General features: G+C 42.1%; 1 protein-coding gene across 3 annotated transcripts in view; it reads left to right on the top strand.

The window, feature by feature from the left end:
* LOC105487015 (neural EGFL like 1) overlaps nucleotides 1-25,599 on the top strand; it is a 934,667-nt gene that overhangs the window by 96,681 nt on the left and 812,387 nt on the right. For all 3 annotated transcript variants that reach the window (XM_071074963.1, XM_011750278.3, XM_011750280.3), the window contains exon 3: nucleotides 17,064-17,214. In XM_071074963.1, the coding sequence (XP_070931064.1) occupies nucleotides 17,064-17,214 (151 nt within the window). The remainder of the gene's footprint in view (nucleotides 1-17,063; nucleotides 17,215-25,599) is intronic.

Genomic DNA, 25,599 nt, shown 5'->3' with positions numbered 1-25,599 from the left:
GACACCTCCATACTTCAAGATTGACGTCAAGGATGACCCTTCCCTGGGCCCCCTGTCAAAGCCCAAACACGGCTGGATGGCAGTAATAGTGCAGCACTTCATGGCAGTGAGAAGAGCAACTGTTTTCATGTGAAGTCATGTCATTTCTACTCTAAACTGCAAGCAATGTGAAAGCAGGGAGTACAACCATGCAGTGCCTCAAAGGGAAAGGTCCTCACCTGACAGGGCATGAGCTGCTTGTTTTATTGGAAAGAAGAGACACAAGGTGGTTGGCATTCAGGGCTTGGCAAGGTTTTCCCCACCAACTGGCTTTTAGCCACATATTTTATGTATAATTTAGCCACAGCATCCTTTTTGGTATTTCATTTAAACAGAAGATCTCACCATGATTAAGGAACTATCTAAACCCGCTAGTGTGTATTGGGGACAGGGCAAGGTTGAGAGCAACTTCCTGGAGTCTTGCTTTTAATCTGTCTTTTTTCAACATGTGACTTCGGCATCCCTTCTCTCTCAATCTTTGACTGGATGGAGAAAAATAATTTCTTATTTTGAGCCCCTACCTTTAAAGGAGGCTTTAAATCCTATTTCCTATTGACATACTTATTTATTTATTTATTTATTTTGAGACAAAGTCTCATTCTGTTGCCCAGGCTCAAGTGCAGTGGCATGATCTTGGCTTACTGCTGCCTCCACCTCCTGGGTTCAAGTAATTCTCCTGCCTCAGCCTCCCGAGTAGCTGGGATTACAGGTGTGCACCATCACGCCCAGTTAATTTTTTGTATTTTTGGTACAGATGGAGTTTCACTATGTTGGTCAGACTGGTCTTGAACTCCTGGCCTCAAGTGATCTGCTTGCCTTGGCCTCCCAGACGGCTGGGATTACAGGTGTGAGCCACTGTGCATGGCTGCTATTGACGTATTGATCAATCAGGAGAGTCTGTTATGCTGCTGTGTGCCAGCCACTGTCCTGGGTCCTGATTTTATAAGAGTATGACAGACACCCTGTCCTTGAGGGGCTATTGGCCTAGGTACAGTGAAGAGAGAACCAGTAGTATATCATATTCATTCTTTCATGCATTCAACAAATATTTATTGCACATCCATGTGACAGGCACTGTTCTGAGTGTTAAGAATGCAGCAGAGAAAACACAGTCCCTGTCCACATGAAGCTTACATTCTACCAAAGATGGCCAATGGCCAATTGCAATAAACAAGTATACTAATAAATGAGTAACTTTAGGTTGTAATACATACTATGAAGGAAATATAACAGCTATATTGGAGAGAGAGAGAGAGAGAGAGAGAGAGACTTAGGGGGAGAGTTGACTTTACATTGGGGAGGACTTCCCTGCAGAGGTGACGTTTGGGCTGATGCCTAAATGAAGGAGCCAGCCATGCAAAGATAATATTAATGATCACTCACATTATTAATGAGGAACACTTCATATGCTAGGTACTTTTTAAATTCTTTATATTCATGAGATCATTTAATCCTTGTAATAATTGTACAAAGGAGATAGGTATTATGTGCCACAGAAAGAAAAACAGAGGCACAGAAAGGAAAATAGGAATTAAATCACTTGACCAAGGTTATATATATAGGTCCAGTAAGCTGAGAGTTGAATCCAGGCTGTTGTGCTCCCGAGCCTTTGTTCTTGAAACAGCTAGCCAAAAGGCCCCTTGGGTCAAACAAGTTTAAAGGGCACAAGGATGGCTCATGTGGGTGAAGGTACCAAAGGAGGCCAAAGAGCATAGTCAGGGCCTTTCAGGCCATGGCAAGGAGTTAGGGTTTTATTCAAATCATAATGGGCAGTGTGGACAGCTGGATAATGCTGCCCTCCTCCCAAACGATGGCCACGTTCTAATCTCCATAACCTGTGACTATATTACTTCAAATGGTAAAAGGAACTTAGCAGGTATGATTAAGTTAAGGGTCTTGAGGTGAGAAGCTTATCCTGATTCCAAGTGGAGCCTGTGTAATCACAAGGGTTCTCATAGGAGAAAGGCATGAGGATCAGATAGAAAAGTGATGTGAAGATGGAAGCAGAGAGAGATTATAACATGCTATGCTGCTTGTGTTGAAGATGGAGGAAGAAGACACAACCCAAGGAAAGCTGAAAAAGGCAAGGAAACAGTCTCCCCTAGAGCTTCCGGAGGGAGTATGGCCGTGCCCCCATCTTGGTTTTTGTCCTGTGAAACCTGTTTCAGACTTCCGACTTCCGGAACTGTAATATAATAGAATTGTGTTGCCTTAAGCCTCTAGGTTTACAGTAATTTGTTACAACAGCCATAAGAAACTAATAAAGCAGCTCTTTTAGGACTTTAAGTAAGGAATTGAGGTAATGTGATTTAAGTTTGAAAAGGATCTTCCTGATTTTCTGATTGCTACATGGGATAGAGCGAGAAAATGACAACGAGTAAGAGGAAAGGGGAAATGAGGAGAGAGGAGGGGAGGGCAGGAGTGACAAGTGGAGGCAAGCTGACAGTGAGGGACTGGTGCAATATTCTAGTCAAGAGGATTGGGGATCATAGTGGAAATGGAGCTCAGGGCTTGCTGATGGATGGATGTTCTTTGAGGCACTCTGACAAATAAGACAGCAGGCAGAGGAGTGCACCGTGTAGGAGCCTCTAGACAGCCTTGGAGGTAGGAGGACAAGAAGAAGAATGCGGTGTCAAAAGGGCAGAATGTTTCAAAAGGAGGCAGAGCATGACTGTTGGGGAGGTTACCAGTGGTTCACTTAGTGGTCAGGCCACCATCTGGCCATTGACTTTGGCACAATTAGAGAATAAGATTTGTAAGAGTGGGTGGTATTGGTCAGTGCAGCTAAAAATACTGGCCAGATGTTTCTCTCCAGACTGAGTCCATCTTAATCACCACAGTACAGAGCCTGGCACAGAGAACGTACTCCACAAATACATCTTTGAATGGGTGAGTGATTGAATTTTGGATTTGAAAAGGAAAATCACCCTCAGCTGGGGTGCCAGAGCTTCACAGAGTTAGAGGAATTGAGTTGGGCCTTGAGAGATGGGCAGGGCTTGAATAGGCATGGAGGTGGCTGAAACTCTGGGAGGGAGAAGAGATGGTGTCCCCATGGAGCCTCTCACTTGTGCCTGGCTGTGCTTCAGACCCTTACCATGTCTTGCGCTCTGAGATCTCACAAGTACTCTAATTGGGGATGCACAAGGATGAACTTACAACTACTCTTGGTATGGGTAGTTCGGAGAGCTGAAAAGAATATCTGTTGTCTAAGTTAGATGATACCCAAGTAGAAAAGACTGCTTGGGAACCTACCAGGCATCCTTTGAAATAAATTATCACAAAGGCTCTATTTAATACACTGAAGGAATAATTTATTGAAACAGATTCAATGTTCTTACCCTAGGATATGCAAGAACCAAATTATTTGCAACAATGATCAAAGACCAATTTTCCCCAAAATTGACATTTTCATTTCTTTTAAAAAAGCTTCAGTAAATGAGGATTATAATTTTAGCTCTCAGTTATGGCTCTTGTTTGGAAGGGTGGAGGTGGGAAATTGGTCGAGAAAGATCCTGCAGCCAGATAGCAACAGGCCCTGAGTTCAAGGAACAAGTGGCATTTCCAGTGATTCATTTTAAGGGGGGACATTAATGTTTAATACAGTCAGAATAACATCTCTAAAAAGGAGGTCCGTTTTCAAAGAAAGACAGCAAGTCTGCCAAAGGAAAAAAAATCTACCACATCCATAGCCCCTTTTCTGGGCAGATGCACAAAGCTTTTGGACAGAGCTTCTGTTCAAAGCCTGGAGTTTCAGGTGACCTGTTTCCCGTCCAGAAAGCCTCACCATCCTTCCTGAGCACAAGGTTGAAGACTGATAATTGCATAGTTTCCCCAGGAACCTGAATACACAAACACCCTGTGGCCAACACAGATAGATAAATAGTGAGGGAGTCCTCCTCAGCAGTGACTCTGGAACTAATTAGCTAACAAGGCATGTAATTAGATTAATGCATGTGATCTAAGAGCTGATGATGTGCTTTTTAGGACAGTGGAAATAAAGGAGCTGAAAAGAAAGCATTATATTGAGGAGTTCCGAATTATTATTCCTGGCAGAAATACCAGCTGGGAGGGTGGGGAGGTGCTGGTGAGCATGAGGGTACCTATTCATCACTTAGTTCCTGCTGGTTCACCTGGGACTGACATTGCTTCATGACTCCTGGTTGCTGTGGAAAAGATTTTTTCCCCTCCTTCCCATAGCAAGGTGAGAGGCTCCTGTACTATTTATTTGGCATGCATTGTAGCCAGACCTGCACTGGACAGAGGGGTCTTTCCAGAAACAACGGGCACAGTTGTTTCTGGAAGGACCCCTCTAGCTTCCCCCAGCTCTCTCCTTTGGCTCCATTGGAGAAGAAATTACAGATCTGAAGCTTACTAAGCCCCCTCCATCTCCCCAGTGCAAGCTTCTGCAATGCAGAGGGTCACCCTCCCCAAGTACTGAGTCATGTCCCTCACCACTGACCTCTGGGACCCCAATAAAGCCAACTTTACCTCTCACTCTCCACTCCTTTCCTACTTCTCATTAATTCCTTTGCCTCCATCTGAGGTAATGCTGCCCTATTGGTCCCTGAGTGTCAAATCTGTGCAGTTTCTGGGGTGAAATATTGCTGAGGCCACCAAAGTCATTTCTCATTGAGCCTCTGACAGTTTGCTAATTAATATGATTTTGGTCATTGCATCCTCTGCTGAAGTTGGACCAATTTCCCAGGGGTGGGAAGTCAGACATTAATCCACTAAACCAACTAAATTACTTGTGTGTGAGAGAGAAGACAATTTCATCAGGAGTGTTTTCCTGTGGTTTGACATATCTCTTTGCAGGCCGTGGACTTTTAAGAGCAGTTTCTACTATGATGACAGGGAAGCCTAGATTCCTGATAGAAAAGTCATATGATTAAGATACCCCAAGATACCTCTAAGTTCTAACGATACTCCGAGAGCTGTTTGCATATCACAGAGAGGGGATACAAGCTCTATTTTGAAGTTGGGGAGAAAACTATCTGGTGCTGTTTTCTGTCAGGCTGAATACAAGCTTATTCAGAAGAGTGTATCTTTCTACTTCTCTATGCCACAACTGTCTTTTTGCCTACGGAGCCACAGGAGCTTACCTTTGAAACATTAGCTGTTCACCCTAGTAATTGCTCTATCCTCTAATTTAATGAAAACCCATTAAACCGAAACAATAATTAAAATGAGACATCATCTCTGTAGGAGGCTTGCATATTAAAATCACTGTGCATTTCAATGCAGGCAGATTTTTATTCTTGAAAAACAGCATTTGAAGCAACATGTAAAAATGATTTATAATGAATAATCATAAATTAGAGAGCTTGGCAGTTGAACATGATGCCCTACTGTTTACTACTGAATCTGAGTAGATGTGGCAAGGTCAGGACCAATACAGCATTTAAAAATGTCTCTTTCATGCCTGAGAATTAGGACTGTGCACAAAAAGGAATGAATTGTAATTAGATCAGCCCACCAAACTTTTTAAGCAGGCTAGAGATGACACCCTTAATATACGGAATAGTTTAGGCTGTGGGAGGAGGAGTGTGTCTTTACGTAGGGAAGGCGTAGCATTGGAGTAGAGAAGTGTAATGGTTCTCTCATGTTGGGGATTAGGGAAGCCAAACAGAAATATACAAAATAAGCTACAAAGTTGGAGTCAGAGACACATCTCTGCTACTTGCTAGAGGTGAGATCTTGGATAAGTCACTTATTTTCTATAAACCACAGATTCTTCATCTTTAAAGTGAGACTATTAATTCCCATTTAATTGGTTTTATGAATTTGAAATATTATCATGTGTATAAATATGCTTAGAAAATATTAAAGCCCTGACTTTAATGTCTAGATATCTGGGCATTTTTTTAAAGCATCTCAGAAATGTCATAAGGTGCATAGTACCAAAATACTAGGTACTTTTCATTCATTCATTCATTCATTCCTGAACCCTGGAAGGCGAGTGTTACAGATGAGGCAACTCAAGGATGAAGGGAGGAAAACAGCTATCTAAGGTTGTACAGCAGGTACTTGGCAGAGCTGAGATTCAAACACTGGTTTGTCTGAGCCCATAGATGGTGCTGAGGGGCAGTGGTGCCTTATGGTTGGCTTTAGACAGATCTGGGTTTGATTCCAGATAGACTACTTAGTAGAACACGTTTTAACTTTTCATATCTCGTCTGTAAAATGGAGATAGCAATGCTGACCCCATTAGGCTGCTATGAGGATCAAATTAGCATATATAAAGTCCTTAGCTTGACATCTAGCAAAAATAAAAAATTCAGAACTGTTTGAAAATTGACTGGCTGGACATAGATTGGAGTGGCTGGAAGTCCTGTAGCCGCTGCCCAATTTTCAATTTTTGTTTTAACAGAAGAGAGTTAGAACTGACTACTAACCATGCCTCCACCCATGGCTGGCAACCCCTGCTCACCTGCCCACTGCTCTCCTGCTGGGCTACAGCCATAACCAACCATCAGTGTGACCTTTACTTCAGCACCAGCTGTAGCACCAAGACTCTTGTGGCATGGTGGCTGCTGCCATAGCTTGATACCCCACCCATCCTACAGGGCCCAGGGCCTGTCCTGGCTCTATACCAAACAAGCTAACAGTTGTCATGTGCTTGTTTTGTGGAAGACAGTTTTGAGAGTTCAACATGTACTAATTGATTTAGTCTTTATACTATCCCCGTGGGTATATGTGGTTTTATTCTCATTTGTAAAAATGAGGAAGCTGAGGCACAGAGAGATTAAGTTATCTAAGATTATACATCTGATAAGAGGCGAAATTGGATTTTTTTTTTTTTTTTTAGATGGAGTCTGGCTCTCTGTCACCCAGGCTGGAGTGCAGTGGCGCCATCTTGGCTCACTGAAGCTTCCTCCTCCCAGGTTCAAGTGATTCTCCTGCCTTAGCCTCCCAAGTAGCTGGGATTATAGGCACATGCCACCAGGCCTGGCTAATTTTTGTATTTTCAGTAGAGATGGGGTTTTGCCATGTTGACCAGACTGGTCTTGAACTCCTGACCTTAAGTTATCCACCCACCTCATCCTCCCAAAGTGCTGGGATTACTGGCATGAGCCACCACACCCAGCTTGAAACTGGAATCTTAACCAAACAGTGAGGCTTCAGAGCCTGAGCTCTTAACCACTACCTTACACTGCCTCTTACCTGGAAGATTAAGTCCCTGGTGAGGGGACTCACTCTCTGGTCCTGCTCCAGGTGATTTCAGACCTGTGATGACATGACCTAAACATGACCTTTTTTTCCCTCTCTCTTTCTTCTCTCTCTCCTTTCCTTCCTTCCGTTCCTTTTTTCCTCCCTCCCTTCCTTCCTTCCTCCCTCCCTCCCCCCTCTCCCCTTCCTCCCCCTTCCCCTCCTCTCTTCCCCTCCCCTTCGTTTCCTCCCCCTTTCCCCTCTCCTCCCCTCTCCCCTCTCCTCCCCCTCTTCCCCTCTCCTCCCCCTCTTCCCCTCTCCTCCCCTCTCCTCTCCTGTCCCCTCCCCTCCCCTCCCTTCTCCTCTCCTCCCTTTCTTTCTTTCCCTCCCTCTCTTTTTTCCTCCCTCCCTTCCTCTCCCTCTTTCTTTTTTCTTTCCTTCTCTCCTCTCTTTCCTTTCTTTCTCTCCTTTCCTTCTTCCTCCTCTCTCTTTTTCTTTCTTTCTTCTTAGAGATAGGGTCTTTCTCACTATGTTTCCTGGGATAGACTTGAACTCCTGGGCTCAAGTTATCCTCTGTCTCAGCTTCCTGAGTAGCTGAGATTACAGGCATATGCTACCATGCCTGGCTCTACTTTTCTTGTATCTCTGAACTGAAAAGCTGAGCAGAATCCATTCGCTTTTGTTTGTGTCTTTATAACTAGACTTTTAGCTCCTCATGCATAGAAGGTGTGTCTTAGTTTTGTGTCCACAGTGCTGGTTCAGAGGAGTGCTCAGTAAAGGTTTTTAAAGTTTAGAATGAATGAACAAAGGAATAAATTAGTGGATGGGTGGTTAGCAGAGGGCAGGGGCAAGGACTGCCCTCATGTCTTCATAAGAACATCGAGAGATCCCTTGCTGGAACTGATGTTCTTGCACCCGGCAACCTTTGGTGCTTAGAGTTTTGTGCACTATGTGATGAGTACACCCTTGGGGTTCTCAGACTCTTGACAATCAGTGTGTATTAAAATGGCACCTGAGGAGGGTTGCTGGTCAGTTATTGCCAAAAAAACCCCTCTGTTGTCTTCACTGATTTAAGGATACACAATTGTGGGACTGAAAGCAAGGTGATTGGTGATTATTTTCTTCTTTTGTAGGATGTCCTTCTTGTTTCTCCAATTTCTATGATGAGCTCATATATTTTAGCATAAACATTGTTTTTTTCTTACAATAACTCTCAGAGAAGATTTGGAAGATTCAGACACATGGAAAGAAGTAAAATTTCACCCATGTTAGCTCCCAATTTTTGACAAAATTGAAGGCCATGCCTATCTATCTGCTATGCATCACGAAATAAATTTTACGTTACTGTAGACTTGATATGATGCTGTATGTACTATTGTATACCTGTTTCAGAGTATTGGCTGGACATTTCTATGTTATTTCAATGCCTTTCATATCATTATATTATCATACATAATTTTCCATGGGGTGTATATATCCTAATTTACTTAGCCATTCTCTGCTGTTGGATAGCTTCTTCACTATATAATGCACTCTTAATCGTATTATAAAAGTCTTTTCACCACTCTTTTGCTTTTTGTTCTCCTGTCTTGTGATTCACATGGAGCTGGCATTCATACTTTAACTCTTTATTCCTGTGTTTCTCACTGAGATGGGGCGGGAGGTATGGGGATGAGGGGGATGGGGATAACGGGACTTGATTGCTGGTGGGTGGCAGTGTGGAAAGGCAGCCTAAAGAGGAGTGGCTACACGTTGTTAATTTCTTAGCAACAGGGGATGCATTGATTTGCCTTACTAGTATTGTCAAACGTTTTTAAGAAGAGCTCATCTGCCTTACAGTACCTATCTAATTAGCAAAATTATGGGGTACCAGAATCTCTTTTGATCGAATTACACAGTAATTACAGAAAATTGGTTAATACCATGTGTCACAGGATGCCTTAGGTTTAGTCCCCTAATGGAGGAGTTGGGGACACTGAACTGGCTTTATTATTCTTTAGGCAGCTCATTACTTGAATGTACTTTTTCTCAACAGGTTTGGGTTATATTTTCATGTATTTGGTAAACCTTTTTCTTATATTGTGTTCCAGACTTTGGAGCCAAGATATGATTTATTAATGTGACAAAGATTTGAGGCTTAACCACGTACCAGGCACTGTGCTAGGTGTAGTGTACATATTGGTAGGCAATTTTTCATGGAACTTACAGTCCAGTGGGGAATAAATATAGCACTTGGCGGGGGGCTGTGGCTCATGCCTGTCATCCTGGCACTTTGGGAGGCCAAGGTGGGTGGATCACTTGAGCCCAGGAGTTTGAGACCAGCCTGAGCAATGTGGCGAAACCCGATCTTCTACCAAAAATACAAAAATTAGCCGGGCGTGGTGGCGGGTGCCTGTAGTCCCAGCTAATCAGGAGACTGAGGCAGGAGGATTGCTTGAACCCGTGAGGCAGAGGTTGCAGTGAGCCAAGATTGCACCATGATCCAGCCTGGGCAATAGCCTAGGTGATAGTGAGATCCTGTCTCAAAAAAGCAAAAACAAACAAATAAATATATATATATATGGAGCACTTAATAAAATGATTACACATGTAAATGATTATACACATAATCCCTGACAATTGTGATAAGTACAATGAAGATAAATAAAGACAGGAACCTGAGCTGGCCTGGGGTGGTCAGAGAAAACTGGCTTGAGGAGTAGCAATTAACATGTTATCAGAAAAGGGGAGAAGACAGATGGTTGCTGCAGATGGGAGTGTACCAAAATGGGGAGGAACATGGCCCTGGGAAGAAGGGATGTGAGGCTTGTGGTGCTGGAATGCAGGAATGCGGGCTGTTGGAGATAGGAAAGGGAGGAGGATAAAAAATAAGCAGAGGCATCAGTTGAATACCATGGAATGTCACAGTCGACTCTGCTGGGGCAAGAGTCAGCTTTGTCTCCACTCGTCATGTGACCTTGGGCAAGCCATGAAACCTCTCTGTGCCTCAGTTCCTTCACCTGTTAAATGGAGATGTGTTTGTATTTACCTCATAAGGGATGTACAAATAGATTGTTCATTCATTTATTCAATAAATATTTCCTGAGTGAACACAAAAGTGCCAGACACTGGGTGTATCATGGTGATTTACCCTTGATTTATATCAAGCACCGAGATCACACAGATTGGCGAATAGCGGGTGTAGCACAGTTAAGAGTGTAGCTCATGGAACCAGCTTGCCGGGTTGAAATCTCAGCACCAAGCCTTCCTAGCCTAGTGTCCTTTAGAACATTATTTAAATTCTGTAAGCTTTAGTTTGGTCATCTGTAAAGTAGGAATAATAATAATGTCTTCTCCTAAAGTTATTGTAAGTGAGATGACATGTGCAGAGCATTAGCCCTGCCCTTGGCACAGTAATAAGACATACACGTTTGATTTGTCTCATTCCGGCTTCTGGAACAAATGGAGGTTTAACAGAATGTTATTGTGCACTTGTTAGTGGAGATGAAAATCCCTTACATGTTAACTGGGAGTCTTCTAGTGATTTCTGTTGCTTTGAAAGTTGCTTGGATCTGACATCCTTAAAGAAGAACATCTGACATCCTTAAAGAAGGGTCACAAGACCAAATAGTGGGACATGTGCCTCCCACCCTCCAAAACCAGAAATTGCCTCACTGATGGTTGGCAGTTCTGAATTGACAAATTTCCTCTACATTCAGAAATGAAAAGCCAACTGTCATTTCAAATTAAGAAATGTTGCTTTACCTTTTGGGGCCGTTCTTACCATGAACTTGTGTGGCACTCAGGCTAGAAGGATGTGGCCTGTCTATATCAGGAGCTTGCTATATTTTGAGGTTCTCAGTGTAATTACTGAAATGTTGCCTGCATTCTCTAGCAGCTGAGGCTGAGACGGGCTGCCTTGGTGCGTTTGTGTTTATGTGTTTCTGGCTGCTGCTGCTTTTCCCACCTCAATTTGCTGATTCTTAGCTGTGCACTGGTGGGGATTTTGCCTCTTGGTCCGCTTTGTGCTAATGTGGTACCCCTTGGCCAATCAGGGGCCTGAGAATTTGCTCCAATATTAGGTAAGTAGATGCTTTCTCTGCTGAACTTGTAGTAAGAGATACACTTGCAGAAAAAGAAAAATGCTGGGATAATGTAAAACACGTGAGTTCACAGTCATACAATGCTGTTGCAGTGAATGCCCTCTTCTCCCTCTCTCCTGCCTAGTAAATGCTTATTCATGTTTTTAGAGTCAGGTTCAATGATATCTCCTCCATGATGTCATCCCTAATCTCTAAGGGGCCTCCTCTCTTTATCTTTGTGCACTGCCCTATTCTGTAACTGTTGTCTTAAAGAAACTGTCTTGCTTATGTGTCTATCCTCCAGGGCAGAAACTGTATTTTTACTTTCATTCCCCCAGTGCCAACCACCGTGCCTGGCGCAGGGGAAGCAAGGTATATGCTTGTTGACAATGAAATTCACCACCATCCGCACTCTATACATCAGGGAAGAGGGAAATGAAGTTGCTTCTATTTGAGGCAGGGAAGAGTGTGTGAACACAGAGAAGAGTGTGTGAACACAGAGAAGAGTGTGTGAATACAGAGAAGAGTGTGTGAACACAGAGAAGAGTGTGTGAATACCATCATTTAATTTCTTTCCTTCTCCAATCTCCTCCCTTCACCCAGCACTTTTTTTTTTTTTTGCTGATGTTTAATCATCATATTAGCATTTTTAGTCTTTCTTTAAAAATGACGAGGTAGAACCGTTTTATCCTGGGAAAGAAAAAGCACTTAACTCTTGCTGCTGAGTTAGCACTTCTTAACTAGAACATGCAAAACCTGAGTATTTCGAATGCCATTTTCCCCCTTTTCAAAAATGTGAAATATTCACTTTAAGTGAAGTGGTTGTTGTATGTGAAACTACTTTTATGCAATGGTAGCCTCCAAGGACACCCCGAGAGGTTACAAAATGGGAAGCCTCATGGACAGACTAAATTCAAATACTTGAATCATGTTTAAAATATCTAGGAGGAAGCAGGGGAAAGAGATGGAGTAGGTTAACACATGTAGGATTGAGTGTGAGCAGCGGGAAGCACCAGCCCACCCAGTTCCTGTGTTATTCATTCCTCATATATTCTGTGGTTTTTTTTTTTTTTCTCTCTCTCATTGCTGCATCAGCTTCTTTGATGATGGTGTGATTATGAGGACTGGAGCTGAGGTTAACGAAAAGGGAGGGGGCTCAGCGAATGGGAGGTTTCCGGAGCCCACATGCTTCCTCTATTGGAAATACTTAGGAGCAAGTAATCCTGGATACACCTGTAATTCACCAGTTAATTTGGTGAGCAGTGATGGGTTTTATTAGCATTTCTCAAGGATAGTACATGTGGGACCAGAATGGAAATGAAACGGATGTCAATGATGGGTGTTGGTTTAGGGATGGCGTGACTGTCATTGTGAAGGTGGCACGATTTGCACATTATAACTTGGTCCTCCCAACCCATGTATTTGTAAGTAACACTCTTATTCAATCCTTCTTATCTGTATTCAACACACTTATGTTCCATGTATTCAGTCTATGTTTAGCATGTTTCACAGGTTTCTAACTTGCTCTCTATATTTAGCACTTCTTATGGGCTTTATCTGTCCTGTTTGTTTTTCTTGTTCTCTCTAGCAGAATTGAATATTCTTAAGTAATACAGCAAACACATATTATAGTGGTTGAATATAGAAGTACAATATTCACTATAGGTTCCCATTAATTGGTTTCATTGGTTGCTCTTTTAACTTCAGGGATAAAGCAGGTTGCTGCAAAGTAGGTGACATATCACTATTTTTAATAGTTGACAACTTTATGTTTTATGTTAATTTGGAAAATCAGCAGAGGAGAAAAATTGTAGAATCTAGGTTTCTTAATAGATGGAATTTGCCCTCAGTGCTCTCTTTTGCTATGCAGCTATGAGCAGGATTAAGTGATTAACTGAAATGAAACGTCAAGACTAGGAAAGAACTTGGAGATCATGGAATTTAGTGGTCTTAATTTTCAGATGTACAGTGTGAGGTTCAGAGAGGTAAGGTACTTTATCCAAAGTCACACAGCTAGTCATCTGCAAAACTCACAGTGATCTCAGTCCTTTGAAACCTGTCCAGTGTTTCTGCCTGCATATTGTAGGGCATAGAATTACTTTGTTGTGTTTTTCTTAACATCTGAATCATGGTCAAAATTTACTTGAAAGGGCTTCTCTGAAAATGAGAATGCATATAAAGCCTCAGTGTATCAAAACAGATGTTTCTTCCATTTCACTCTAGTGAGTCCTAATGGGGTCTCTTTACTTCAGTGTGCCAATCATTTATAAAAAGGAATAAGAAAAGCCAGCATAAGAAATGTTCCGTTTTCTTGGAGGGTTGAGTGAGCAGAAGTATGGTAGGACTAGATCAGACCTATTAAGTGGAGGTGTCCTGCAAAGAAGTAGGGCTTATTTAACAGCAAACATCATTAAAATAAATTTTCATGGCCATGAGCATTTGAGAAGGACCCATTTATCTCCTGGTTTTCCAAAAGATATATTATTTTCTGACCATAATATATGTGGTTACTTGAAGTAACAATATAAATGAGAGAAATAAATGGAAAATACATTAATCAATTCAGTAAACCTTTATTGGATGCCTGTTTTGTGCCAGGTACTAAGAACTGTGGATAAAACAATGGATAAATAAGTATGCCTGCCCTCATGGAACTTATAGTCTAGTGGGAAAAGAAAGGAAATAATAATAGGTAACAAACTTGAAACAAGACTGTGATAAATGATATCAGCAAATAATAAATGGATTACAGTACATATAATATGACAAGTCAAATGAAGAAAATACCCAGACTGGAGTATTAGAGAGACATTAATGCAGAGCCTGCCTTGGAGAGGCCAGAAGATTGCATTTACAGCGAAAGCTGAAGGAGAAGGAGTCAGGGACGTGAAAAGGAGAGAGAAGAGCACTGTGGGCAGGGGGACAAGCATGAAGATCTGAGGTGTGAGTGGGCCTGGTGTGCTCCTCTAGCAACCAAGGAGAAAAGTATGAATGGGGTGGGAGAGGTAGGCAAGAATCAGTTTGTGTGCAACTTTGCAGGCATGCTGAAGGGACTGGATTTTATCCTCTGAGCAGTGGGAAACCATTGGAGGATTTTAAGCAGGAGGCTGAAAGGACTCGGACTTAGGCTTTAAAAAGAGCACGTTAACTACTGTGTGAAGAATGGTGAAAAGAGGGCAGTATGGAAGTGGGAAGGTTAGGAGATCATTGGAAGCACCCTAGGGAGCAATGATAGTGGCTTGGCAAGAGTTTTAACAGTGAAATTGGGAAGAAGTGGACAGATTCCAGATGTGGGAGCCCACTTGACTTGTTTTTAGATTGGATATGGAGAGTGGAGAACAGGGAAAAATCAAGGGCAATTTCTAGTTTTTGAGGAACAGGGTGTTACCGTTTACTAAGACTGGGACCTCTGTGAGAAAATTGAGAGTGGAGGGAAGAGAACAGGCTTCACTGTGGGCACATTACAATTTGAAATGCTTGAAGGTGAACATTTGAATGTACTGCTTAAGGGAGAGGTTAGGGCTGCAGATATAAAGTTGGAGGCCATTGGTCATGGGGTTGGATAATATCACTCAGGGAGAGTTGAGTGAGAGGTGAGGATACCCATAGCTGATATGGTATTCATATCCATTTCCTCCAGCAGGCATTGCTGAACACTTATGGCTCTCTTTTCTTTGGTCCCAAGCTTTAGAATCCTGAAATTCAGGCATCCAATACCAATCAGTTGATTCCTAATTGATGAGTAAAGAAGAAAAAAGTAAAAAGTCAACATATAACTGAATTTTAAGAGTTGAATTTTTTTTGGCATTACTTATAGGTGAATTTATTAAGATGATCTTTGCTTAGAAGTAATGACAATAGGGTACGGTGGCTCACACTTATAATCCCAGCACTTTGGAAGGCCAAGGTGGGTGGATCCCCTGAGATCAGGAGTTCAAGACAAGCCTGGGCAACATGGGGAAACCCTGTCTCTACCAGAAATACACACACACACACACACACACACACACACACACACACACACACAAACAGCTGGTCATGGTGGCACATACCTGTGGTCCCAACTACTTGGGGGGCTGAAGTGGGAGATCGCTTGAGCCCGGGAGGTGGAGGCTGCAGTGAGCCAAGATCATGCCACTGCACTTCAACCTGGTGACAGAGTGAGACCCCCATCTCAAAATAAGTAATGATAATAAAAATAATATTAACAAACATTTTCTAATACTCTCGTTTATAGAGTGATTCACCCACACATTTAATAGGTTTTAAATATCATCTGGAATGTCTTTGGCTGGGATTTTGTAAAGGTATAGAAGCGTTTTTCAAGTGGCTATCTCTTATCTCAAAGCTTGACAAAAGCTGACAGCATGCCACTTAACAATTAAGTAGTGAAGGCTTTGCTACTATTGTGCAGGTAGGTTTTATACTGGTAGACTGGTCTACCTGAGTTGGGTGTCTCCAAGATAGAGGACAAACATTGCTTTCTGCCATTCATAGCCTAGATATTTACAGGTGGAAAAGACTGTGCTGTTCTTTTCTGTGTTATAAAATTGAAGCAGCAATTCAAAAAATTTTAGAAGGCTAAGGTGGAAGGCTCTAAGAGATCACCTAGTCCACTCCCTCATTTTGCAGATGAGAGAACTGAGGCCCAAGGTCAAGAATTGAAGGATATCTTATTCAGAAGCCACTCTTTAGGATGAGATTCTTCAAGGTCCATATACCAGTCTGTGATGTTGCTTGGGCAGTGCAGCCTTTGAAGTTCTATGTTTTTCAAGGGCTTCCCATGTAGTCCTGGAGAAATAACCAAGTGTAGTTATCATGCAGTCAGAGGAGGTGGTCAGAATGTGAGAGGAGGCCACCAGACGCACTTATAATGTTCATTTATCATCCTCTGAATAATCTTCTCTAACTTTGCTCCCTTAATGTCCCTTTCTGATGCCAGAAAATGTAGTGTAAAATAATGAGATAACACCTAGTTTATCATGACAAGGGTGAGTCTGGGTATGAAGTGATGGATGTCTCTCATTATGCTGATGTTGGAGAAAGAAACATTCTTGTCCAGGACCAGGATTAGCCGGAAGCACACACCTCTAGACCTGCTGAATTGGCTTCAACTTTAATAAATATTTCATGAGGAAAGTCATCCATTGCATGTTTATGGAGAAATTCCAGGCACGTGTGTGGAGCATGAGCATGCCTTGTATTTATTCTTTAAGCAAAGGCAGAGTTGTCTGGCATTATTAGTGCTAGTAAATATCTGCTAGGTACAAGGCAAGGACAGGTTTCCTATATACATTGTGGGGAGAAGGAAGCTGTGTCCATGGAAAAAGTGAAATTGGAGAATGCTGAGTGGCATTTGGGTCTTATTATCCCAAGATTCTCTGAATTTAGGACCACATTTATCCGACTACCTCTCACCTTATTTACAGCAACCTAATCTGTTTGCAGCAAACTGAATTGCTCAGTGTCCTGTCAAAATTCCTGTCAGAAATCACTGGCCAATTGTGAACTTGTCAAAGTGACAAGTGGGCATGGCGACAGAGATAGCATTTCCGGGATTTGCATTGAATGAATGCAGCTGTAGGGAGTGGTGAATGGCGCCTGAAAATGAAAACTATTGACAGAAGAGGAAAATGAAACATGCAATCTGGATTCTTTGGACATGACATTTTTAACCATGGATCTTTTCTCCCCTTCCTTCTCATCTCCCCTCTCCTCTTTCTCCTGTATTTCTTCTCTGTCCTTCTCCTCCTCCTTCCTCTTCTCCTCTCCTTCTTCTCTCCTGTTTCTCCTGATCTTCCTCTTGATTTCTAGACATAGAAAGAGAGATCCATGCAGCTCCTCATGTGAGTGAGAAATTAATTCAGCTGTTCCGGAACAAGAGTGAATTCACCTTTTTGGCCACTGTACAGCAGAAGCCATCCACTTCAGGAGTAATACTGTCCATTCGAGAACTGGAGCACAGGTCAGAAAGCTCTTTCTGCTTTTGAAAATCTCCTTAGAGTTAATGGGTTATACAAAATGTCTTGGAATTTAGAGTTTGTAGCCCCATGAAAACTTTCATCTAACTGAGGCCTCGTTTCTGTTAAACACATTCATGAATTTGCTTTGCACTAAGAATTTACTTTGGTCAAAGTGGCTTTCTTGTTTGCTCTTCAAGGACCAATCATGAGTATCTTTCTCACCTGTCTTCTGGTAGGCTTTGAATAAAATCACATTCTATCATATTTAGTCATCAAGCAAGTTAGTTACTTATGTTTAACAACCTTCAGTAAACATTTACGGTGTGTTTATGTGGGGATTATACTTGACACTGGGAATATTAAGGTGAATAGTGTAGGATTTTCATTGCAAAGATCACATAAGCTAGTAGGGAAGATAGACAAATAAATATAATAAAGTATTGAAGATGCAGTGCTAGAAGGTTGTAATCAGGAAATAAAGGTAAGAGTAGTCATTCTGCTAAGTGTTGTGGTAGCCAGGAAAGGCTTTGGAAAAGATGATAGTTGTATAAGGAAAAAAATCTGAGTATTTTACATGCCAAATGTGAAGGAGTAAGGGATGGAAGAATAACATTTCAGAAAGAGGTTGCTATGATTTTTAAGAATCAACACGTGGGTAGGTAAGTGGTTGGAACATAAAAGCGTGTATGGGGAAGGGATGAGAGTTTGGGTTGGGCAATGAGGGGTGGTATTATAGAGGTAGGTAGAAGCCAGATCATTGCAAAGCTTCAATGCCATGTTAAAAACTTGGGCTAAAGTCCCCTAGGCAATGGGTTTTAAATTTAAGAAAGATCACTCTATCATTGAATTCAAATTAATAATCATTAGGTAACCTAAACAATTTTAATTTTTAATACTGGGTTCCTCTGAATTAGTCCACTGAAAATATTTATGAAGCGCCTACTCTGTTCTAGGTGCCATGTAAGGTTTTGTGGAGAAATCAAAGGAACAAAATCTTCTAAGGATATATGAGGGAGTTTGGCAATGCAGGAAACAAGGCATAACCACACAAAAAGCTAAAGAATAAAAAGTCAATAATAAAGAACTAGTAGATTGGTGTTACAATGAATTATGGAGCTAATTTCAAAATTACGTAAAGGTGTTAAGTTCACTGAATTAAATGCATTAGGTTAGTGGTTAAGGAAGACCACACACAGTGCTCTTGAAGCACAGGCAGAATTCCAGCAGGTAAGGGAAGAAGGGTGTTATATCAAACAGAAGGAACAATGTGTACAGTCACAGAGGTGAAGAAATGTAGAGAAATGCAATTTTGGGAGTGGGAGCAGCGAACAGACCAATTTGGCTGGAACGGAGGCTCTTTCTATGCAGACTTTTCAGCAGTTGTAAGGATCAACAGTTCTGTCTTTAATGGTTGGTTGCTTTCAGCCTCAAAGCATGCTGATGGACCCTGATCATTCTGTGGGGGTGTTGTCATTACAATCTGGCTGTTCTTGGTCAGCCCAGAGAAAGCAAGGTGATGTACATGTCTGTGAGAGATATGGGTTCATTCAAAGGTGTTCTGTGTGCTGGAGAAAGGTATATGTTCTCATTTTCCAAGGATTGAGTGTCAAGGCAAGTCTCAGCTTCACAACCCTACCTTGCCTCATTGGCCTTGTGGGGTTGAGTGTGAATGCCTCTTTGGTATGAGGATTATACAGATGCCCAAAGTAGGAGGTAGATCTTCAGATACTTCTCAGTGAATGCAGAGGAGAGCCTCCCAAAGCAGGTAAGAAGCATGTGAAATAGTTGCTATTTTATTAGAAAGAGCAAGGTTTCAGAGTCAGACTGATGGAGGCTGGAGTTCCAGTTCTAGCTTTGTGACACCAGCTCTTCAATGTCTTGGAGCCTCAATTTCCTTGTCTGTAAAATGTGTGTAATAATCTATTTTCCTGGGCTTCTGTAAGGATGAAAAAGGATAGCGCATGGTGTGCATGGTGAGTGGCCATCCCATAACACATATACATTTATTCTCCTTGTCTAAGTGTGTTCTGAAACTGTATTTGCCGTGTTTCTCTTTTGGATTTTTTTTTTTTTCAATAGGCTAGGTTTTAAAAAAACTTTTGTGTTGCCATGTGAGGCTGTCTTCTTTTATATCCCTAGTGGGTTTCTAATAGAACCCGAGGATGATTGAAAGGAGAGTCATTTAATCATTTTTCATTATAATAGGAAAACTTCAGAATTTTTTTTTTTTTTTTTTTTTGAGAAAGGGAGAAGAGGCTGGGCACCATGGTTCATGCCTGTAAACCCAGCACTTTGGGAGACTGAGAAGGGCAGATCACCTGAGGTCAGGAGTTCAAGACCAGCCTGACCAATGTGGTGAAACCCCGTCTCCACTAAAAATACAAAAATTAGCCAGGTGTGGTAGTGTGTGCCTGTAATCCCAGCTACTCGGGAGGCAGAGGCAGGAGAGTTGCTTGAACTTAGGAGGCTGAGGTTGCAGTGAGCCAGGATTGTGCCATTGCACTCCAGCTTGGGCAACAAGAGCGAAACTCCATCTCAATAAATAAATAAATAAATAAATAAATAAATAAATAAATAAATAAATAAAATAAAAGGGGAGAAGAAAACCATGTACAGGGGTTGAATGCCTTTAGCCAAAGAAGGTGAGGCATAGAGGTCTTACCACTAGGGAACATATCCGAGTCACACAGCACCAAAGTATATTAGCAGTAGAAATTATCTGAGTCACAAGGCACCAAAGTATGTTGGCAGTGGAGGGTATCCAAGTTACATGCCACCGAAATATGTTACTGGCGGCAAATCCATATGGGTCTACAGTAACCTCAATTCTTGTGTCTTCAGAAGAAAAATGTATCTGAGGGGCATAAGGCAGAAGGAGAGACCAAGGCAAGTTTTAAAGCAGGAGCAAAAGTTTATTAAAAAGCTTTAGAGCAGAAACGAAAGGAAGGAAAATACACTTGCAAGAGAGCCAAGCAGGCACCATGAAAGACAAGTGCGAACAACCTCAGATCTTGACTGCTACACAAAATAAATATGAAGAAGTAAGATACTAGATCCCCTCTCCTCTGGCCTTTATGGTACCCTGTTCCATGTGTGTGTAGTCTGACAAGGCAAGGTATGAAAGACTGTGGATTTCTAATGCATTGGCTATGGGTAATACAGAAAACCCAGTTTGTACTCTAGTAGAGAAGATCTAGTTAAGGAGACCTGGAATGCAAGAAAATAGAGAAGAATATATAATGGCATATATTTAGAAATTAGACTATTCATTATAACCCTCCTCCCCTCACCAAATGTTCCCATCTGCAATAAGTGAGAATCTTTCATAATTTTCAGGTTACTTTTATTATTTACCAGGATAACAGTATCTAGAGGAGCAAATTATCCTGTAGAAATTTGGCATGGACATTTGACCAGATATGTAAGTTGACCAAGGATTGGGGGCTTTTCTTTATTCAATAGCAGAAGATCCAGGTATGTAGTAGATGGATTGTTGGCTTAAAAGTCAGACGCCCAGGTTCTTTTCGTGGTTCTCTCTTATGTGATTCTGATTGTATTATTAATGATGAAGATAAATTAGATAAGTATTTGAAACAATTGGGATATGATGGACATTATTAGATTTCTAGATAATTTTTTATTTTTATAATTCAGTAGCTTTTAGTATAATCATAGAATTGTGCATTCATCACCACGATCAATTTTAGAAGTGTTCATTACCCTCAAAAGAAATCTTATACCTTTTAGCTCTCACCCACAATTTCCTCATAAGCTCCCTAGCCTTAGGCAACCACTAATCTACTTTCTGTCTTTGTAGATTTGCCTATTTTGGTTATTTCATACAAATGAAATAGACACTATGTATTCCTTTTTGACTGGCTTCTCTGACAGAATAATGCTTTCAAGGTTCCTTCATATTGTAGCTTGTGTCAGTAGTTCACTTCTTTTTATTGCAGAATAATGTTATGTTGTTTGGATATAATACATTATAGATATCCATTTATCAGCTGGTGGACATTTGAATTGTTTCCACTCTTGGCTATTATGAATAATGCTGCTATGAACATTCATGTACAAGCTATTGCGTGGACATGCTTTTTTTTTTCCCTTGGGTATGTGACTAGGAGTGGAATTGCTGGATCAGATGGAAATTCTGTTTAACTGTTTGAGGAACTGCCAGACTTGTCCAAAGTGACTACACTGTTTTACATTCCCCGAAGCAGTGTTTGAGGGTTTCAGTTTTTCCACATCCTTGTCAACACTCTTTGTTATCTTTCTTTTTGATGATAGACATTCTAATGGGTATGAAGTGATACCTCATTGTGGTTTGGAGTTGCATTTGCTTGATGGCAAATGATGTTGAGTATCTTTTCATAAGCTTATTGACCATTTGTGTATCTTCTTTGGAGAAATGTATATTCAGATAATTTGCTCACGTTTAATTGGATTCTTTGTCTTTCTATCATTGATTTGTAATAATCCTGTATGTTTTAGATGCAGTCATTTATCAGATGTATGATTTACAGTTTTCCCCCATTCTGTGGGTGGTCTTTTCATTTTCTTGGTGGTGTCCTTTAATCACGAAGGCTTTAAAATTTGATGATGTCCAGTTTATTTTATTTTTTTTTATGATTCTGATGTCATATTTTTGCCTAATTCAAAGTCGTGAAGATTTACTCCTATGTTTTATTCTAAAAGTTTTATAGGTTTAGCTTTTACATTTATCTCTTAGATATATTTTGAGTTATTTTCTTCTAAAAGTTTTATAGGCTTAGCTCTCACACTTATCTCTTAGATATATTTTGAGTTAATTTTTATATATCATGTGAGGTAGGGATCCAACTTTATTCTTTTGCATATGAATACCCAATTGTTTCTTCACTATTTGTTGAAGACTGCTTTTCTTCCAGTGAATTGTACTGGCACCCTGCTGAAGATCAGTTGACCATAAATGTGAAGGCTTATTTCTGGGCTCTTACTGTTACGGGATCTTTGGGGTGTCGCTTTTCTGACCAGAAACCTGTGGCTGGTGGTGCCTTTGCCCGAGTTTTGGTAGGGTCCACTGGGCTTGTTCCACCAACTGGGCCTGGCAGGCTGCACTCAGCTTATGGTACTGGCCTAGGTGCCATGCCTCCGAGGGAGATGGGAGTCAGGCATGGAGCAGCAAGGGGTGTGTGAGTGAGCATGGGGACTGGCCACTGCACAGTCAGATACACTGGCTGCTGCCACGGGGTGGGCAGCTCCAGGCTCTGGCAGGGTTACCGACTCTCTGTGAGATTGTGGCTGGACCAGGTGCACTGCAAGCAGCTTCCACCAGCACCGGGGAACATGGTGGCACCTGAAAGCTTCGAGACACCAGGAACTGCAAGGCCCCAAAGAGACAGTCACAGCCCTGGCTCAGGGAGCCCAGGTCTGGGCTCCCCAGAGGGCTACAGCTCTTCTCTTCTCTCCTCCTTGCCCCCAGTGTGGCAAGCAAGGAGAATGTTTCAGCCCTGTTTGTGTTACATCTTTTATAGCCTCTTTCAGGGAGTCCCAAGTTCTTGTCCTGCAACCAGGAAGAACGAGGTACACAGACAAGTGGAGAGTGAGCAAGATGAAGAGAAGCTCTGTTGAGCAATAGAAGAGTCTTCCACAAGGGTAGCTCCTTTCCTCAGCCAGGGTGTCCGACAAGTGTTCAGCTCCTAATAGAGAGGAGACCCTGGAGAGGGAAGCTCCTCTCTGCAGGCAGGTTCCGCTGTGGTCTCTGCAGCTCTCAGCAGAGAGGAGGCCCTAGAGTGGGTGGCTCCTCTCTGCAGCTGGTTATCCTGATGTCTGCTTGAGTTTCAGCAGAGAGGAGGCCCTGGACTGGGTAGCTCCTCTCTGCAGCTGGTCCTCCTGATGTTTGCTTACCTCTGGTTGAACCTGGGCTCCCCGAGTCAGGGCTGTGACTCCCTCTTTGGGGCCTTGCAGTTCTTGGTGTCTCCAAGCTTCCAGGTGCCACCGTGTTCCCTCGGCGTTGGTGGAAGCTGCTTGCAGTGCACCTGGTCCAGCCACAATCTCACAGAGAGTCGCTAACCCTGCCAGTATCTGGAGCTGCCCACCCCGTGGCAGCAGCCATCATATCTGACTGTGCAGTGACCACTCACACACCCCTTTTGGACTTCTATGGGCCTCAGAGGGGAGGAAGTACAAGCCAGTTGGCCCATGGGCGGCCATGGATATGCCTGGAAAAGGCACTACAAGTTCCCACTCTGGTCTGTGGAACTGGCAGCCTTCTGGTCCTCCCTAGCTTGAAGGTGAAGTCTCACCGGGGACCCACCCACTTCCACCCAGGAACCTGTCTGCCTCCTGCTGACATTTATGGTTCCCAGATTGCAGGTGCCAAGGGATACCTGCAGGCCAATGCTGAGCTGACTTTAGCCCCACCTCAGCTTTCCTCCTATGCTCATTGGTGCCCAAAATCCAGAGAGGGCTAAGGTGGCAGAGGGCTGGTGTGTTAGCACAGCCCTGAGCATGTGCACACCTGGCTAGGCTGTGACAGTGCTGAGACTCGGCCCTGACTTTGCTCAAAGACTGGAGCAGGTGCTTGTATCAGAGAGAAACCAGGCAGTGGGAGCAGGCATTTCTGAGCCTACAAGTGCAGTGGGGTCCTTCCCAGGTCCCCAAGAGTGCAGGGATGCCTGGGCCCGCAGCTGCAGCTGTGAGGGGAAGGGTTGGGGCTCCTGCCTTGGTGAAACAGGAGGCCTGGGTCTGTAGCCACAGTTTGGGCAGCTGCAGCTGAGCCCAGGGGCATAGGACTCCTGCCTGCTCTGTGGAGTGGGAGGTCTAGATCTGCAGCCCTGACTTGGACACCGCTCCTGCCTGCTCTACGGAGCAGGAGGCCTGGGTCTGCAGCTGCAAGTGGGTAACTGCAGTGTGCCTGGGGAACTTCTACCCCAACTTGGAAGGGGCGGGGCTCCTGCTTTTTCACAGCTCCCAGTTGCTCCACAGAGCCTGCAGGCCTGGCCACGCCTCACTGCTGCAGCTGGAGTGATGGTAGTGGCTGCTCCAGACAGCCTGCCACTACCATCATTACTTCTATTTCATTGATCTAGATGTCTGTCCATATGGAAGAGCTGTTTGATTATTGCAGTTTTGTAATAAGTTTGGTAATTGGGAAATATAAATCTTCCAAGTTTGTTCTTTTCAAGATTGTTTTGGTTATTCTAGTTCCCTTGGATTTTCATATGAATTTTAAGACCAGCTTGTCAGTTTCCACAAATAAGTCAGCTGAGATTTTGATAGAGATTGCATTGAATCTGTAGGTCGTCAGTGTGAGGAAGTATTGCCATCAAAACAATATCAAATAATTTGATTCATGAACTTGGGGTGTCTTTCTGCTTTCTCAGATCGTCTTTCATTTCTTTCAATTTTTTTTTTTTTGGTTTTCAAAATCTAAGTTTTTGGTGGCTTTTGTTAATTTATTTCTAGGTTTTTTTAATGCTATCATATATGGAATAATTTTCTTATTTTCAATTTTTGGTTGCTCATTGCTGCTGTATAGAAAGGAAATTAATTTTTGCCTATTACTTTGCACCCTGCCACCTTGGTAAGCTTATTGATTGGTTCTAATAGTTTCTAGTGAATTCCTTAGAATTTTTCCATATAAGATTATGTCATATCCAAATAGAGATAGTTTTATTTCTTCCTGACCTGCCTGGCTGCCTGTTATTTCATTTTTGTACTGAATTGCCCTGGCCAGAACTTCCAGTACAATGTTGAATAGAAATGGTGGGTGAGCAGATATCTTTGTATTATTTCTGATTTTAAAGGGAAAGCTTTCAGTTTTCACCTTGAAGTATGTTAGCTTTGGATTTTTACAGAGACTCTTCACCAGTTTGGAGGTTTTTTTTTTTTTTTTTCTATTTGTAAGTATTCTTTATCATACTGAAGAAGTTTCTATTTCTAGTTTGGTTAGTGTTTCTATTATGAAGGGTGTTGAATTTCTTCACATGCTATTTCTATATCTACTGAGATGATAACATAGTTTTTATCTTTTATTCTATTGATGTAGTATATTATACTAACTGATTTTCAGAAGCGATACTAAACTTGCATTCCTGGGATAAATTCCACTTGGTTATGTTCTATAATCCTTTTTCTATTTTATGAATTCGATTTGATAGTATATTGTTGAGGACTTTTGTACCTATACCCATAAGTGAGATATTGGTCTGCAGCTTGCTTTCTTTTGATATTTTAATATGGTTTTGATATCTTTCTTTTGAGTTTTAGCTGATTGTTAAGCTATATCGAATAGCTTTTTTAAGCTAACATTTGCCGATTGCATACCATGTGCCAAACATTAATTTTTTTTAGATGATCCCCTTTGACTTGTTAGGTATATAATTTTGTAATTTGAAAATATT

The sequence above is a fragment of the Macaca nemestrina genome, chromosome 12 (assembly GCF_043159975.1).
Source record: "Macaca nemestrina isolate mMacNem1 chromosome 12, mMacNem.hap1, whole genome shotgun sequence".
Taxonomy (NCBI): domain Eukaryota; kingdom Metazoa; phylum Chordata; class Mammalia; order Primates; family Cercopithecidae; genus Macaca; species Macaca nemestrina.
This window is presented reverse-complemented; position numbering and strand designations above follow the sequence as displayed.